This window comes from Nansenia antarctica (genome assembly GCF_963989245.1).
Source record: "Nansenia antarctica genome assembly, chromosome: 12".
NCBI lineage: Eukaryota > Metazoa > Chordata > Actinopteri > Argentiniformes > Microstomatidae > Nansenia > Nansenia antarctica.
This window is the reverse complement of record NC_137682.1, coordinates 7,504,089-7,523,380: the sequence shown is the minus strand read 5'-3', so window position 1 is coordinate 7,523,380 and position 19,292 is coordinate 7,504,089. Positions and strand designations below refer to the sequence as shown.

At 44.2% G+C, this 19,292-nt stretch overlaps 1 protein-coding gene across 1 annotated transcript; it reads left to right on the top strand.

The window, feature by feature from the left end:
* Positions 1–953: 953 nt before the first annotated feature.
* LOC308168812 (tyrosine-protein kinase JAK1-like) lies at positions 954–16,410 on the top strand (the record flags this gene model as incomplete). The annotated part of the gene is made up of 23 exons (XM_080543456.1): positions 954–1,152; positions 1,266–1,389; positions 2,292–2,445; positions 2,582–2,745; positions 2,886–3,237; positions 3,817–3,999; positions 4,317–4,474; positions 4,977–5,091; positions 5,973–6,162; positions 7,491–7,594; positions 7,748–7,912; positions 8,397–8,484; positions 9,198–9,325; positions 9,827–9,965; positions 10,916–11,067; positions 11,310–11,460; positions 11,845–11,942; positions 12,198–12,390; positions 13,241–13,365; positions 14,066–14,238; positions 14,456–14,573; positions 15,577–15,687; positions 16,297–16,410. 23 exons carry the CDS (start codon positions 954–956, stop codon positions 16,408–16,410), a joined length of 3,498 nt encoding a protein of 1,165 aa, XP_080399582.1.
* Positions 16,411–19,292: the final 2,882 nt, after the last annotated feature.

Genomic DNA, 19,292 nt, shown 5'->3' with positions numbered 1-19,292 from the left:
TTTATTCTGTTGTGACTGGCAGGTTGATTTACCAAAAGAACCAATCAGAGGAGATTGGGGCGTGAGTCTTTGACAAGCGTTTTCGGGAAATGACATTATTGTCTGGAAAAGCGCTGTGTTGTGGGGGGCATGCCAATTCATGCCAATTCCACTGCGGAGCACAGAGACCGTTGTTCTACAATACATTCTACAATGTTTCTACTCCGAAAACCGTAAAAAATAAACCAGATCTAAAGACTGTGGTCGGGACTCATGACAATCGTGTTTTCGAGTGAATCAAGTCGCTGAAATAGGTGAGAGAGTTCCTGAACTTCCCTGAGATGTTTGATCATGAGTTACTGGAGGTGTGATGTGTAGCTATTTTAGTCACCCAGATGAATATCTTACTAGAAACAGAACATAATAGATAATAATAATAATAATAATAATAGATAATAGATAATAATAATAATAATAATAATAATAATAGGCATCCATTCAAAAAGTTATTGTTATTATTCTGAATCATACTTTCATTTTTCGTCATACCTCCCAGTCTATCTCCCCTCTAGCTTTCACTTTCTGTCTGGTCTTATGAGTTGATGATACATCATTTGTTACCATGACACAGATATGAAATCTAGACAATAATGTAACGCCAATATCATGTAATTCTCCTTCTCTCTCTCTCTCTCTCTCTCTCTCTCTCTCTCTCTCTCTCTCTCTCTCTCTCTCTCTCTCTCTCTCTCTCTCTCTCTCTCTCTCTCTCTCTCTCTCTCTCTCTCTCTCTCTCTCTCTCTCTCTCTCTCTCTCTCTCTCTCTCTCTCTCTCTCTCTCTCTCTCTCTCTCTCTCTCTCTCTCTCTCTCTCTCTCTCTCTCTCTCTCTCTCTCTCTCTCTCTCTCTCTCTCTCTCTCTCTCTCTCTCTCTCTCTCTCTCTCTCTCTCTCTCTCTCTCTCAGTATTCAAGGGACTGGATGCCGAGACTCGGTCCAATGGAACTGGGCAGGCAACTGTTTGTGAAGATGAGGAGGAAGAGGAAAGGTGAATTCACAGTTCCAGTTATAGCACAGGGCCTCGAGGTACACTTCTACCTGGGAGACTTGCACCAACTGGTTTTTTTCAGGGGTTGCCATACGGCCGAGGAGCTGTGTACAGATGCAGCCAAGAAGTGTGGTGAGTCACGTTCCGTTTCCTCAATGAATCATTGTGTCATGGAATTCTCATGAATTGGACTCTAAAATAACATAATTGGTTTTAGGGAAATAACAGAGTTCTCTCTTCTTTAGGCATATCCCCTCTTTGCTTCAACTTGTTTGCCCTCTACGACGACAGCAGGGACATCTGGTACCCTCCCAATCACACCTTCAAAATAGAGGACAGCACCAGTTTGAGGCTCTACTATCGCATGAGGTCAGTCTTAACCCTGTATGATTCTGTAGTTGCTCACGTTAACTCATTTAGTGCAGAGGGTGAATAGAATCGCCCAGATTGTAGACAACCTTCTAGAGTGCCATGGATGACTTTATTCACCAAAAATGCATAAATGACGATGCTTCATTTTCTAGCCAATCAAAGTATTGTTGCTAGGTAAATACCACATAAAACACTTGGCACTCTAGGTGGTGGGTTTTTCCCGAATTCTTTGGCAGTGAGTTAAGGGAGCGGCACGGACCGGTTTCACGGACCGGTTTCATGTAAGACAATATTTTCACGGACCGGCCTTCAATGTGTGGGGGATTTCCAAAGAAGCTCTCCAAAGATGTTTGTTTTTTACAAATTTTTGCTCATTGAAATTTTGGGGATAACGTACGTGACTGAGACGAGCATCTTGACATCTGTCAAGAGGCACAGACGGATGTATCCGGTAATTTTCCTAAATAAAACATCTAGGGGCGCTTAGGTGGCGTAGCGGACTAAGCGTTGACCACGTAACTGCAGGGGTCTCGGTTCGATTCCAGCCGTGGACATATCCTGCATGTCATCCCTTCTCTCTCTCTCTCTCACCCATCCTTCCTGTCAAATCTCTACTATCTCTATCACAATAAAAAGAAAAATATGAGTAGGACTGCCCCACTCAGAAAAGAAAACATTTAAAACACACACACAAAAAAAACATTATTTCTGTGCGGCCCGGTACAAATGGCCCGGTGGTTGGGGGACAGCTGAGTTAAGGGACAACCAGATTGAATCATATTCACATTTGGTAGCTCTCTGATGTGCAAAACCTGCCCTGAACATGGTTTATGGACACAGACACAGCCTTCAATATTGACTGAAGCAGCTTCAAGGCAAACCCTCATCTCTTTGTCCAGGTTCTACTTCACCAACTGGCATGGTACAAACGACAGCATGGCACGGGTTTGCAGGCACGCCATCAGCAAGAGGAAGACTGGCACCGACGGGAAGACAGAACCAGAGGGATCTCCGCTCTTAGACGCTGCCTCGCTGAAGTACATCTTTGCCCAGGTATCATTGCAGACCCTAAAACACAATGATGACATTCCAGAAAAGTTCTAACCCTTAAATGTAGAACTCTGGAAGATGATCTCCTCCTTCATTGTGTTTCTGTGTGTGTGTGTGTGTGTGTGTGTGTTTACTCCAGGGACAATGTGACTTCCTGAAAGGGCGTGTCGCAGTGCGTAGCCCTCAAAACGAGGAAGAGGTCCACCTTATTGAGAACGAGTGCTTGGGGATGGCGGTGTTATCCATCTCACATCACGCCATGGAAAAGAACATCACCATCCCCGATTTAGCTGGGGAGACCAGGTAGCCAAAGACAATATGTGGTTTTACTGTTTTATAAAACATTTCTGAACACACACACACACACACACACACACACACAGTCAATACACATATCTATCTCCCACAATCATTTCCACTTCATCTACCCTCGACCGTTCCAGCTATAAGAAGTACATCCCAGAGAGCGTGAACAGAGTCATCCGACAACGCAACTTCCTGACTCGCCTCCGCATCGCCAGGGTGTTCCAGCACTTCCTGACAGAGTTCAACAACAGGACGGTGCAGAGCAACAACGTCAGCGCCCACGACATCAAGGTCAAGTACCTGACCACGCTGGAGACCCTGACCTGTGGTTTCGGCTGGGAGGTGTATGAGCCGGAGCACCTCTGCATCTCTGACAGCGAGGGCAAGATCCCAGAGCTGGCTTCTTCCTGTGACTGGCCGCAGCCAACACACTACCAGGTCCTCGTGTCTGGAAACACCGGCCTCAAGTGGAGGAAGAAAACTCTGATTGTGAGAATGGCTAATGTTGATAATAATAATAATAATAATAATAATAATAATAATAACAATAATAATACACTGTGTTTATATAGCACCTTAAAAAACTATGTTACAAAGTGCCTTACAAATAGATAGACAAAAACAAAACCCAAAAAAATATATAAGTAGTAACAGTAAAACACAGACATAATTATTAAAAAGAATAAGAGAAGCCTCAATTAAAGGCTAGTCAATCAAAATGAGTTTCAAGAAGAGATTTTAAAGAGACTACTGATCTTGCTAGCCTAATATCCTCAGGTATGTAGGTTGTTCCAGAGTCTAGGGGAACCTAATGGCAAAGGCACAGTGACCTTATGACCTCAGTCTAGACTCCGGAACAGCCAGAAAGGCCTTAATAGTAGCATTATTATAGTACGTATATGCATATTATAGATTGTTTATTATGTGTATATAGTCATATACAAAATGTGTTAGATGTTAGCTGAGCTACACCTCATATCCTGAGATGTTAACAAGGCTACAGTCGTTCTTTGAAAATGTGCTCAGTACCATGTTTATCAAAATGTGTGTTTTTCTAATTCCCAACAGAGCATGGGGGCTCCCAAAGACACAAACAAATCCAAGAAATTCAAAACCGACTACAGATGGAACAAACAGATTCAAGATGTCGATCGGAATGACTGGAAAAGCTTCTCGGATTTCCACGAGATCACACACATCGTCATCAAGGGCTCCACGGTCACCGTGTTCAAACAGGACAATAAAAAGATGGTAAATGTTTCATTCAACAAAGCCAGATATTTGAAAGAGCCATTGATAGTCAGTCAAGGCTCAGTTCTATTATGTTTACAGGAATACTAGAGTTACAGTCTTCATTTTACGTCGCAGAGCCTGAGTCTGAGCTGCGCCAAGACAAGCTTTTTAAATGATGCTGAAAAAGGACAATGTGAAAGGAACCTGTTAGAGCCAGTGTGGTACGGCTCACGTTGGCCCTGTCCTGTCCAAAGCCCCTATATTTTCCCCATGTCTGTCTCTTTCTCTCCGGTGTGGAGTGTTGATGTTTGAACACGGCCGTGTGTCCGTCACAGGAGCTGTGCCTGGGCTTCCACGCCGAGGCGCTGTCCTTCGCTGCCCTCGTCGACGGATACTTCCGTCTGACAGTGGACGCGCATCATTTCCTATGTACAGATGTGGCGCCACCCTCTGTGGTGCGGAACCTGCAGGAGGGCTGTCACGGACCAATCAGGTGAATTTTAGTTCTCGCCGCCTCAATGTCATTTGATAGGCAGGTAAAACCTGTTTTGACGATTTCTGGGAAATAACATTTTTAACTGTAAAAGGTCAGTTGCCCTTTTTCCTCATTGGGTAAATCTGCTTGTAGTTGTGCCGCACCTCCCTGCTGGAGCAAACCGCAGAGAATGTTTCAGTTAGTTGCTCTGGTGCCGCAATTCTTTATTGAATTATTTTTCTTGTGTTTGTGTTTGCATGTGTATTATGTTTTATTAGAAATTGTGTTTGTGTAAAGTGTATGTAGGGCGCCTTTGTAAAAACTGGGACCTTGGTCTCAATGGGACTCCCTGCTAAATTATAGGTGAAATAATTGCAAGTCCCTTTCTGTCATGTTCTATGAATGAATATTGTATATATGAATATTGTAAATACAGTATATTTGTCAAATAAGAGATGTTTTTTCAGTGATACAAAACCTCATTTGTTTGTCACCTTCTGACCCCTCCTGCCCTCCGTAGTATGGACTACACCACCCACAAGCTGCGTCAGGAGGGCGGGAAAGAGGGCACCTACGTCCTGCGCTGGAGCTGCATCGACTATGACCATATCCTCCTCACTGTCATATGCAATGAGGTATACAGACAGGTGCATTAGTGTACAGTTGTGTTAATAACACCTTACATGTTTACTGTATGTACAGATTTTATAGGCCACTATACAGCAGTGGAGGTAGAACAAGAACGACTGGCTCATTATAATTCATGGAACAGAATGAGGAACGGTAACATTCCTCATTGCATTTCGTGCATTACTATGAGCCTGTGCTCTGATTTCTAACTCCACCAGCCTCCAGTAGTATACAGCTATTCTTTTTTCTTTTTTTTAACAACGTTTTTATTCAAAGAGTACATATATACGAAGTATACACAAATATCACAGATGACTCTTTCTTTCGTGTTTTTCTTTTCTAAACATGAAAATCAAATAACCCCCCCCCCTCCCTCTCTTAATTACATACATTTAAATGTTTTCTTTTTAAACAAACATTTTCAACATAGACAAGAATTAGGCTAGACATTTTCCCCATCATATCAGTAATACAGAGAGAGAGACAAATAAAATCAAATAGTAAACATCCAATAAAAATAAATAAATAATAATAATAATAGTGCCATCCATCCATTGTCAATATAAAAAACATACAGCTATTGTTATTCTTCTCAGACGTTGTCTGCCTGCACGATGCTACAGTAGGCCCTCCGTCTAAAAGAGCCAGTACTGTGTACGCACACACACACACACACACACGCACACACCTGCACGATGCTACAGTAGGCCCTCCGTCTAAAAGAGCCGGTAAACGTTTGATTTATTGTGTGTTTTCTTTGCCTACCACCTCTCTCTGACTCCTCTCCTCTGACACTTCTCTCTCTCCTCTCTCCCTCTCTGCTTCTGCCCCACCCCCCACCTCCCCTACTGCCCCCCCTGACCCCCCTTTGGCCTATCTGGTTTAGCTGGACCTGGTTGAGAGCAGGCAGCACAGGAGCTTTCAGATCACGGCGGGGCCGGAGGGTTACGGGCTGAGTGGGACGGAGATGAGTAAACCTTCTCTCAGGGAACTTATGGAACACCTGAGAGGCCAGAATCTCAGCGCTGACAGAGTCACCTTCCAGCTCCGCAGAGCCTGCCCTCCCCAGCCCAGAGGTAGGCCTTACCCTGCCCCCAGCACCTTACCCCAACCCCCAACCCCCAACCCCAACCCCAACTGGAGGATCTTGTGTGGCGGGTGGTCCAGGGGTCTAGCACCACGGCCTACAGAACACATACAGTGGGGTGCAAACATTTGGGCACCCCTAGTCAAAATCACTTTTACAATTAATATCTGTTAAGTGAAAAGAAGCAAACCTAACCTCTAAATGATACAAAGTTAAACACATTTCATCACATACTTTAGAAGGCATGGAGTTACTTCAGAATATATTAGTTCAACCCTGGAATTATATTCACCTGACTCATTGAAGCCCTAACGAGTAAATCACCTTGGTCTGGGCCTTAGTAATCATCTTCTCAAAAGGGAACAAAAATAATCCAAAAGGGTTCTCAAACGTTTGCACAGAGCCCTTTTCCTTTTTGATCATTTAAAAACCTTGCTTTAAAATGTGCAGAAAGGTGTCATGTTTAACTTTGTAGCATTTTAGTGTTCAGGTTCGCTTGGTTCTGATTCTGACTGGTTCTGATTAAATAAAGATTTCGTGGTAAAAAACTAAAATAATCTATAATTGCACAAGGGGTTCACATACTTTCAAGCAGCACTGTATGCCTGTGTTGGCATGGGTTCCAATCCGGCCCATGCCCTGCTGATATCCTCTCTCCTCATGTCTTTTCTCTATTGTCTTTGTCCAATAAAAAAAATAAACCCCACTACCCCACTGCAAAAAATAATAATAACCTTTAAAAACAGTAATGTACCACCACCACTACCACCACCAGCATCCTGCTACCGGCATACATTAGCATGCTTTTATGCCATACTGCCATACCGTACCACATCCACAGTTTCCCAGTTATTATAGCACTACTACCATAGCACTATTATCACTACCATGGAACCATACAAGCATTACCACACAGCAGACAGTCAACCAACCCCCAGCTCCCCTGTTACACAGGAAATGATGCATTGTCACTGTGGTTTTCCTGAATCAGGTGGCTGTTTGAAGTCAAGATCAGACAAGTCAAGTGGGTGCCTGTCTGTTTTTGTTTCCTCTCCACAAATGATCTTACTGAGTGAGACAGACAGACAGAGAGAGAGAGAGAGAGAGAGAGAGAGAGAGAGAGAGAGAGATACTTCTTTACACAGGGCAAGAGAGAGAGGTGTGCACCCCGAGCAGTGTTTCTTCAATAATATATTTTTCTTCCCCATAGCCCTCATACACCCTCTGACATGTATAGTGCAAACAGAATGTTGTTATTGGAGCTGCAGTAAGCCTTCCTGGTTGGTTGGATCAATCCCAGCTGTTGTTCTGTTTTAGAAATCTCCAACTTGCTGTTGATCACGAAGAAAGACGTGGATCTAACACACCCTACGAAGGGTCAGCTCATCTTTCACAGGATCCTCAAAGAGGACATAGTACAGGTAGGTGTGTGTGTGTGTGTGTGTGTGTGTGTGTGTGTGTGAGAAACACTACACTGGTACCGTTACTCTTCATTCCAAACATCGGTCGTCAACATCCACATCGTGCTGTCTTGTCCGTGCTGTGATCCATGTTTTTGTTTGATGTGTGTCCAGGAGAAGCATCTGGGTTGTGGCACCAGAACGTACATCTACGAAGGCAGACTGAGGGTCAGGAGTGAGGAGGAGAAGGATGACTGGGGTTACCAGGGTTACCAGGCCTCCCAGGAGGTGGCGGTGGTCCTCAAGGTGCTGGGGTCTGAACACAGGGACCTCTCTCTGGTGAGAACACACACACACACACTCACAGTCATATACTGTACTGTGTACGCACGCACACACACACACACACGCTCGCAGTCATATACTGTACTGTGTATGCACACACGCACACACACACACACACACACACACACACACACACACACACACAGACACACTCACACTCATATACTGTACTGTGTACGCACGCACACACAAACACACACACACACACACACACACACTCACACACACACACTCACACACACACACACACACACTCACACACACACACACACACACATACACACACACACACACACACACACACACACACACACACACAGACACACTCACACTCATATACTGTACTGTGTACGCACGCACACGCACACACACACACACACACACACACACACACACTCACACAAACACTCACACAAACACACACAGACTCTTCCTCTCCACCTCACCATTGACCCCTGACCCTGTCCCCTTTCCCCAGGCCTTCTTTGAGACAGTCAGTGTGATGCGGCAGGTGTCTCACAAACACGTCGCTCTGGTGCACGGCATCTGTGTCCGCAACCTGGACAGTAAGTCACCTGACTGGCTCACAGTTTTAACACTCCCCCTGCACTCCTAACAGTCATAGTGACATCATACACTAGAATATCGTGAGTTTAGAATGATAAGGTTCTATCTCCGTTTAGAATTATAAGGTTCTGCCTCCGTTTAGAATGATAAGGTTCTATCTCCGTTTAGAATGAGAAGGTTCTATCTCCGTTTAGAATTATAAGGTTCTATCTCCGTTTAGGGTAGTTCAGAGATATTGAGCGTCAACGTTTTTACATTCCATTATGTTTTGTGAGATGGAACCTTTGTATTTTATGAATTACTAACTAAAAAATGTCACCATTTTAAAAATAACACCACCCAGGCATTAATAAACACCTAATGGATCAGATTATGTAAAAAACTAAATTTTGACAAAAATGGAGATAGAACCTTATAATTCTAACGTCACAATATGATGCTGTAGAAATAATGACAGTACATTAAGTCGTGTCCAATTCCAGAGGCTTTTGAGGATGAAATGTCAAGACAATTCAAGTGACAGGACCAATTGTTGGAAATGTTATGAAAGAGGCTTCAGACCTTTGTGTGTGTGTGTGTGTGTGTGTGTGTGTGTGTGTGTGCCTACATTTTAGAAACATTTTGCACTTCTCTAAAAACAAATGCCAAGCTGTGTTTCCTTCCCCCTCAAAAAAATCATGTGTGTGTGCGTGTGTGTGTGGTCCCTGCTCAGATATCATTGTGGAGGAGTTTGTGAAACTGGGTCCTTTGGATCTGTTTATGCGTGGACATCGTCTGCTCCTCAGCACCCCCTGGAAGTTCCAGGTGGCCGATCAGCTGGCCAGCGCACTCAGCTATATGGTGAGACACATGAGAGGAGAGGAGACGAGGGGAGAGAGGAGAGGAGGGTAGAGAGGAGAGGAGGGTAAAGAGGAGAGGAGGGTAGAAAAGGGGAGGAGGGTAAAGAGGAGAGGAGAAGGCAAGGCAGGGGAGGAAAGGAGAAGGTAGGGTAGGGTAGGTGATGAGAGGAGGGAGGAGAGGGGAGAGAGGAGAGGAGGGTAGAGAGGAGAGGAGAAGGTAGGGTAGGGTAGGGGAGGAGAGGAGGGAGGAGAGGGGAGAGAGGAGAGAGGAGAGAGGAGAGGGGAGGGGAGGAGAGGAGAGGGGATGGGATGGGAGGAGATCAGAGGAGAGGAGAGGAGAGGAGCAGGCTTGTGTGAACAAATCTTCACTATTTTTGTCCTCATTCTCTCTCAAATAACCCTGTTCATGGCTGACCTAACACCTCCTTGTGTGTGTGTGTGTGTGTGTGTCCTTGTCGTTGTCTGTGTCCGTGTATGTGTGTGCATGTGATTGTGTCCTCAGGAGGATAAGAAGCTGGTCCATGGCTATGTGTGTGCTAAGAACGTGCTGGTGGAGCGGGGAGGTCTGGATGGAGAGAGCGGTCCTCCCTTCATCAAGCTCAGCGGCCCTGGAGTCCCCGTCTCAGTGCTCAGCAGACAGGGTACGTACACTGGATTCGGAAAGTATTCGAATCCTTCACTTTTTGTTGCTGTCATTTTACGTTTGTCACCAGCAGGGGGCTCTCAGGATCAAGAGAAATGTATCAAATTTGCTGAGTCGGTAGCAGTGTTAATTTTGGCAGGCTTTTTAGTCACTTAGTATTTGGTGTTTAGATGAAGATGCACACCAGTTCTAGTCACACCAAGTCACCTCCATTTTTCTTAGTTCCAGTCCAGTTCCAGTTGATGAAAACTGAAAACATTCCAGTGCAGTCTCAGTCCACAAAAACCCCAAAACATTTTAGTCTAGCCGTAGTCAGCGACTAAAACTCGACTAAAATGTTTTGGAGTTTTTGTGGACTGAGACTAGACTTCATCTAAACACCAAAGACTAAGTGACTAAATAGCCTGCCAAAATTAACACTTGTCGGTAGTGACGTCCTAATCCACACAATCCACACTGACTACCTAACCATAGGAAAAGGTTGGCATCTCTTCCCGACCTGAAAGGTTTCTATGTGTTAAAGTTACCTATCCCCTCTGGGCCTGTGCGTAGAAACATACTAAAACTAAAACCCTATACCGAAGAATAGGTTCAATTATGAGCCAAAATAAACATTAACGCATGGAGATTAGCCACAGGACTTTCAAAGAAACTATCAAATACAAACACAAACAATGGCTCTCGAACAGAGGACAGGAGGACTCTTTAAACTGGGCTGATTAGCTGCCGATTGGTCTGGTACAGGCCCACTAAAGATGATGGACGTGATGTCAGGCCGATTGTGGGCGGACACCTGCATTAAGTTAGTGAGAGGTGGAGACACAGAAGGGAATACTACAAAACACAGAAACACAGGACGTGGGACGTAACAGTCGTTATGTGGGTATTTTGTGTGGATAAATGGCGTGTGCGTTAGACTGCTGTAGCTGAGGTTGCGTGTCATTGCAGCGTGCGTGGAGAGGATCCCGTGGATCGCCCCGGAGTGTGTGAGAGACCCCCAGTCTCTGAGCGTGGCTGTGGACAAGTGGGCTTTCGGCACCACCTTATGGGAGATTTGCTATGAGGGAGAAGTTCCCCTGAAAGACAAGAAACTCATCGAGGTACACACACTCACACACACTCACTCACACACAAACACACACACACACTGCTCACAAATGTACAGTACACATACAGTATATTGCACACACAAACTCAACATCTCACTTACACAAGCACCTTTACCCTGATCCAACTCCTCTCTTCTCCTCTCTTCTCCTCTCTTCTCCTCTCCTCCCCTCTTCTCCTCTCTCCTCCTCTCTCCTCCCCTCTTCTCCTCTCTCCTCCCCTCTTCCCTGAGCAGAAGGAGAGGTTCTACGGGGCTGAGTGTGCCCTGGTGACCTCAGACTGCCCTCAGCTGGCTGATCTCATCACTAAGTGCATGACCTATGACCCCAAGAGGAGGCCCTTCTTCAGAGCCATCTCCAGGGACCTCACCGCAGTGGCTGAGCAGAGTAAGATGACTGACACAGTCACCGTCTTCACTGTCACCCTCTCTGTCTCTCTCTCACGCTCTCTCTGTCTCTCTCTCTATCTCTATCTCTCAATACTCTCTCTCCCTGTTCCTCTTACGATTTCTTCTTACCCCTGTGTGTGTGTGTGTGTGTGTGTGTGTGTGTGTGTGTGAGTATGTGTGTGTGTGTGTGTGTGTGAGTGTGTGTGTGTGTGTATTTTAGATTGTTGTAGCTGATCAGGTTGTATGTCATTGCAGATGTGTGCGTGCGTGTGTGTGTACATAGCACATACTAGTAGAAAATGGGGCATGTGTATATGACTCACCACCAGACTCCATGTTATAAGCGTGTCTGTGTGCCTCTCCCCCCTCCCCCCTCGCCCAGATCCCACCATGGCCACAGGTCTGATCCCGCCCCTCCAGGAAGAGGACCCCACAGTGTTTGAGACCAGGTTCCTCCGCAAGATCAAAGACCTGGGAGAGGTGGGGACATGACTTATCACAACCCATAGTTTGGATTGATTGATTTGCGTGCGTGCGTGTGTGTGTGTGTGTGTGTGCGTGTGTGTGCGCGTGCGTGCGTGTAGTCTATGTTGCAGTAAAGGGTCCATTTTGTTACATCAACATAAATAATTGGCATTAGTATTTATTTTTTTGAGTTAAACTTCTACGGTTAGGTTTTTCTGTTTTTTCCTTCTTCATTTTTTTCAAACTAAACTGATCCGCTGTGCGTTGCAGGGTCACTTTGGGAAGGTGGAACTGTGTCAGTATGACACCCGGGGGGACGGTAGAGGGGAGCTGGTGGCCGTCAAGTCCCTGAAGCCAGCGAGCCGAGGCCAGAAGGCTAGTACCCTGAGGAGAGAGATAGACACCATGAGAGAGCTCTACCACCACAACATTGTCAAATACAAGGGGGTGTGCAGTGAGGAAGGTGAGAAGACACATGCAATACTGTAGGCACAGCCAGGGATTCCAGGCATAACACAGAGACACATTCACACGCAAAAACATTTACCTACACATTCGCATTTAGTAGGAATTTGTGTGTGAATGTTTCTGTCTGAATTCCTACTGTGTGTGTGTGTGTGTGTGTGTGTGTGTGTGTGTGTGTGTGTGTGTGTGTGTGCCTGCCTATCATCAGAGATGTATAGCAGGTGAGAACGAGACTAGTGACAGAGACACATACAGTATAGTGTAGTACAGTGTGTGTGTGTGTGTGTGTGTGTGTGTGTGTGTGTGTGTGTGTGTATACAGTACTGCAGCATGCTCCTAGAAAGAAATGGGACACACTCCAAAACAAGACTTAGAATTCTCTGTTTGTGCTCGATTTTTCTGCTTTTCTTATTCTAAACAAGTAAATAAATAATTCGTTTTGTTTAACTTGTTTTAGAGTGCGTCCCAGTTTAATGTATTTAGTAGTTGCTTTACATTGAGCACTGGGACCCTTTAAAGTACAATATAAAGAGAAGCCTAGAAGAAATGTTTTCTTACATTGTGCAAAGACCACATTGTGTATCTGTTACGGTAATATGTGGGAATACGGTACATGTGGGAATACGGTACATGTGGGAAAACTAGGGTTAGGGTTAGGTGCTATGTCAACTTGGTACATGCTGGCATGTCTAACCCCAACCCTATTCCTAACCCTAACCCTAGTTTTCCCACATGTACCGTATTCCCACATGTACCGTGTTCCCACATGTACCATATTCCCACATGTACCGTATTCCCACGTGTACCGTGTTCCCACATGTACCGTAACATCCACATCCTCCCCCCAGGTGGAAGCACCATTCAGCTGATCATGGAGTATCTGCCTGCTGGGAGCCTGAAGGACTACCTCCCCCGGAGGAAGCACCAGACGGACCTCAAGAGACTCCTCCACTACGCTGTGCAGATCTGCCAGGTACTACTGGACAACCTCTGTCCTGGGCCCTTGATTATGTATGGTTCTGACAGTGGAGATTGCATCCTTACATATTATGGCTTTATGGAGTAACAGCAATGTCACTTATGCTCATTTCAAGTAGTAATGGGGAGTAGTTCCACTACATGTAGTACTAGTAGAACTATCAGGTTAACTGCATTTTGCAGTAGCTTGGTGGTTTAAAATGTAAGTTTAGTGTTTCCTGTAGTTAACTTCCTTTTTGCCATGTAGCGGTGTGCATTTTTCCAAAGGAAAAACTAAAAAACTGGAATTTAGCTGTTATTCCCTTCAACTTCAATTTCCCTACTATTTCTTCATTGATTTCAGTCACACACTTTACGTGACATGGACTGGTCATCTTTCAGTAACTGACTGTCGTGTTAGATAAGGTAGTTTCGATGTAGTGTCTAGTTTTTCAAATCTAGTTTTTCAAGTCAGATTTAGTTTGATGAACTATGTTTCTGTCAACGGTAGCTTTAATTTGGTTCGATTTATTTCCTTGTAAAGTAATTAGTAAATACATTTTCAGAGTAGCTTACCCAACACTGATTTCGAGTTGTATAGAACGTGTTGTCGTGTTTGCATTTGTATGCCCCTCTGTAAGACCTCCCTGATGTGTGGATTTACAAAAGTTTTCATCAAATGTCTAATGTCATTTCATGTCTAATGTCTCTCTTAGGGAATGGAGTATCTGGGATCTCAGAGGTTCATCCATCGCGATCTGGCAGCACGGAATGTTCTAGTGGAGAATGAGAACACAGTGAAGATCGGAGACTTTGGCCTCACCAAGAGCATCAAGGAGGACAAGAACTATTACAAAGTGACAGATGAAAGTGTCAGCCCTGTGTTCTGGTGAGGAGGGCAAATGCACCATAGAAATAGAATATTAAATGCATATGGATTTTGATTCAATTCTCAAGAATCGCATTGTATGCTGTAACATTAAGATTTCCCTTCACTGGAACTAAGGGTATATCCATGTAGTGTATGTTATGTGACCGTTGTATAACTCTACACATTACAGGGCTTCTGATTGTATGTGTTTTGATGAACAATTCTTAACTTGTAGGTATGCTCCTGAGTGTCTGTTGGACTCTAAGTTTTACCCTGCATCTGATGTGTGGTCCTTTGGAGTAACCCTCTACGAACTGATGACCTACTGTGACCCAAGCAACAGCCCGATAACGGTGAGGCCCTTCCTGCCTGAACACAGTAGTAGTAGTAGTAGTAGTAGTAGTAGTAGTAGTAGTAGTAGTAGTAGTAGTAGTAGTAGTAGTAGTAGTAGTAGTAGTAGTAGTAGTAGTAGTAGTAGTAGTAGTAGTAGTAGTAGTAGTAGTAGTAGTAGTAGTAGTAGTAGTAATAGTAGTAGTAGTAGTAGTAGTAGTAATATAGTAGTAGTAGTAGTAGTAGTAGTAGTAATAGTAGTACCGGTAGTAATATTAGCAGTAGTAGTAGTAGTAATAGTAGTAGTAATAGTAGTAGTAGTTATATAGTAATAGTAGTAGTAGTAGTAGTAATATTAGCAGTAGTATTAGCAGTAGTAGACGTAGTAGTAGTAGTAGTAGTAATAGTAGTAGTAGTAGTAGTAGTAGTAGTAGTAGTAGTAGTAGTAGTAGTAGTAGTAGTAGTAGTAGTAGTAATAGTAATATAGTAATAGTAGTACGTGACGTTAGAATTATAAGGTTCTATCTCAATTTTTGTCAAACTTGAGTTTTTTACATAATCTGATCCATTAGGATCCATTAGGTATTAATGCCTGTGTGGTGTTATTTTTAAAATGTTGACATTTTTGAGTTAGTAATTAATAAAATACAAAGGTTCCATCTCACAAAACATAATGGAATGTAAAAACTTTGACGCTCAATATCTCTGAACTGCCCTAAACGGAGATAGAACCTTATAATTCTAAGCTCACGAGTAGTAGTAGTAGTAGTAGTAGTAGTAGTAGTAGTAGTAGTAATATTAGCAGTAGTAGTAGAAGTAGTAGTAGTAGTAGTAGTAGTAGTAGTAGTAGTAGTAGTAGTTGTAGTAATATTAGCAGTAGTAGTAGTAGTAGTAGTAGTAGTTGTAGTAATATTAGCAGTAGTAGAAGTAGTAGTAGTAGTAGTAGTAGTAGTAGTAGTAGTAGTAGTACTTGTAGGAATATTAGCAGTAGTATACATTTTTGACTCATGCTTCATTGTTCAACAGGTCTTCGAGGACATGCTTCGTCCCACCCGTGGTCAAATGGTTGTGACCCGATTGGTGGAGGTGCTGATGGCGGGTAGGAGACTGCCCCGTCCACTTCGCTGCCCAGACACGGTAAGAGGACGCACTGAATGTTTACATTTCCATTAGCCTAACATCCCACTTTGAATGTTAAGTCGGGCATGTTACTTTACTCTACATCTACGTACAGTTATAGATGCCTATTTTTTCCCCAATGAGAACAAGATGATGAGCCCATGAACACCATTCCCACCTCTGCTGCACATGCATACTAGTTTGATCCTGCTGAAGATCTGACCTATGACTGAGGTAGCTTGTGTTGGTAGGGTCTGTCTCCATCATATCCTGCTTCAAGTAGCCTCTCTCTCTCTCTCTCTCTCTCTCTCTCTCTCTCTCTCTCTCTCTCTCTCTCTCTCTCTCTCTCTCTCTCTCTCTCTCTCTCTCTCTCTCTCTCTCTCTCTCTCTCTCTCTCTCTCTCTCTCTCTCTCTCTCTCTCTCTCTCTCTCTCTCTCTCTCTCTCTCTCTCTCTCTCTCTCTCTCTCTCTCTCTCTCTCTCTCTCTCTCTCTCTCTCTCTCTCTCTCTCTCTCTCTCTCTCTCTCTCTCTCTCTCTCTCTCTCTCTCTCTCTCTCTCTCTCTCTCTCTCTCTCTCTCTCTCTCTCTCTCTCTCTCTCTCTCTCTCTCTCTCTCTCTCTCTCTCTCAGGTGTACTCTTTGATGAAGAGGTGTTGGGAGTACGCTCCAGAGGACAGGATCCTCTTCACAGACCTGATCACAGAGCTTGAACAGCTGCTGGAGGAGGTGGGACCTAAATGTTAAATGGTCACTGGACTACTGCACGTATATAGCGCCTTATTCCAAAGCGCTTTACAATGGCCTCTCATTCACCCATTCACACACACATTCACACACCAATGGCGGCAAGCTACCATGCAAGGCCCGCTCACTGGGAGCAATTTGGGCTTCAGTGTCAAGCCCGAGGACACCTCGACACATGGCAAGCCGGGGATCGGACCACCAAACTGACGACCTTGCGATCATTAGACGCTGTCTCTACCTCCTGAGCCACAGCCCTCCCCCAAATCAAATGGTTGTTCTGCTGGAGGAGATGGGACTCTTCCCACTGTCTGTCTGACTCACCACACAAATAGATGGACAGATGGACAACTGACTTCAGGAAAGACATGCAGACTGACTGACGGACGGATGGAGAGGCAAGACAGACCGACACATCAGCACAGACTCACACTATGTAACTAGGCCTGTCAGTCAACACTGCTGTGTTCATTGCTGTGATTAAAAACAAAATCCATAATGCGTTCTTTATTTGATCACAAAGCAGTTTCCCCAAATTTTAACCCTCGCAATGTAACATTGTTTTATTTTCGCTGAATGCGCGCATGGATTTAGTTTATGGCATGCAACAATGGAGAAAGACACGCAAAGACACACTGATGAAGTGCTCAAGAGCCGCACTCTCGTGGGCGACTTATTATTATTTCCTTTGAATTTGTGTTGTTGTTGTTGTAGCTGTCAGCTAAAAAGATCCATGCCTCCCATCCCCTTTGTATACAGCAGCTTGTCATGTTGAACACCATGGATATGGGGGGTAGATACAAGTGAGTTTTACTACATTTAACCAGTTACAGATACAGAGACTTTTTACTACATGGCTGATTTGTGATTGGCTGACAAGATGCTAATAAAACCAATCTGAAACACCAATTGTGTTTTCTCCCCTTAAATCCACATCTAGAATCTTTTCAATGAATTCATCTTTCATTAAGGACTCGATTTAAACACAATACTCCAAGCCATTCACTTGATACATTTTGGAATCGTTTGACAGCCCTAGTATAAACTGACATCAGTTAGCATAGACAGACAGACAGATGGATGGACAGTGGCCAGTCAACAGAGACTAACCGGGCATGCATTCCTGCAGTCTGCGACGCCATGTGGCCATACAGAGGACTGCAGGGCACTCCGGTGGCTGGTGCCAAAAAACATGTTTCCCTGTTATATAGTATATTATATAGAAACTTTGTATTGCATATTGACATTTGAGTGTTTGGTTTCTATTATTTCCTGTAGTCTTGTCATCTCCCACAAGCAACATTAGAAGTATGATATATTGTATGGTATATTGCCAAATAGACTTTGGCTTCTTTAGGCTGGGAGCACCAAACAGATTTTGAAAGGTCAGTAGCAGCAGTAATGAGACACAGTGTACCGTATGTTTTGTTTTTAGTTTTTTTATGACGACAGAATATTCCTACGGTGTGGTAGCCTACATTCAAACATATTGTATGCAGTCACTTGCAAGCAAAACGTTTTTCTTGGCATGTGCTTTATTTCTTTGTAGCAGAAATGTGGTGTTTTCTTTCCACAAACGGTGGATTATGTGTACGTAATCAAGATGTCGCATCAGACGATTGAATGGTTGTTTTTAGTTTAACGTCATCATGCTTCACCACTGATTTTGTGCAATCCATTACCTTGATATATATTGTTCTAAAATAAAATATATTGGATACCGGTATATCTATGTGTCAAATTGACATCAGTTTAAAAAATCCTTTATTGACCAGTGTGTACTGCTCTTTGAGGGAGCGGTCAATTCTCTAACTCCTCAAATGACAGCGAATGTGACCAGGCCACCAGCATGTCCAGCTCATCCTCCCAGTGGTCCCGTCTGTCCAGCTCCTCCTCCCAGTGGTCTTGACGTCTAGAGAGACCCCTAGTGGCTGGAGAGTCTCTCTGTGGCTGCACACAAACCTGAGGACTACATCGGTCTACAAGGGGGACACACAGAGACAGGGGGTCAGTCAGCGCTAACACACACACACACACATAACTTTTGCTCATCTCTTTTAGACTCACCTGGTGTTTTGTAAAGCAGGTAAATCTTCTTCATGTGGTCAATCCTCACTTGTCTCCTGTCACTCACTAGATCTGTTTTCCGAGGCTTGCTAGCTGTTCCGTACATAACGGCTTTGAACCTGTGATGAGGCACATGAGCAGAGGTGGAACCCATGTCTCCCGTGTGGAAGACCCAAGCGTCTACCAAGGTCTGAGACTGAACACTTGAATTGCCATGTCTCAGGCAGGGCTACCTCATCACGGGAGCGTGATTCAAAATCACCTTCCCTACACAAGGACACTTGTACATCAATACTGACGGTATCATCGGTGTAACATACTTACGCTTCCCGTAGTGGGCCCGTAGGTGATTCCATGCCCAATGACCCATAATACATTGCAAACATCTCTGGGCGCTTGACAAGATCCTCCAGAGCTTCAATATGACAGATACAGATACACATAGGGAATTGTTACAAGCTAACTCCTGGATGTATGGTAATGGTACATGACAATATTCCCACGGGGCAGACAGACATACATTCATTCCTCATCCTTGACCCAGTTGTTGTTGTTGCCATCTTTGTCCAAGACTCCCGATATTCTTGAAACTTAATTCTCCTGGAGAACATGAAACCCAGTTAGACGACACATTTACAGGGATGTGAGAGATCGTGAGCAAAGATGCCATATATGCGACTGTAGGTAGGTAGCCACCTGGGCTTTCGTGATTCCAGTTGCACAGTTTTCCTGATCCCTGCAGAGTGGTAACAAAACAACAACAACAAAAAACATTAGCTGTTGTTATTGTGTATTAGCTTAGCTTTTGTTGTGCAATT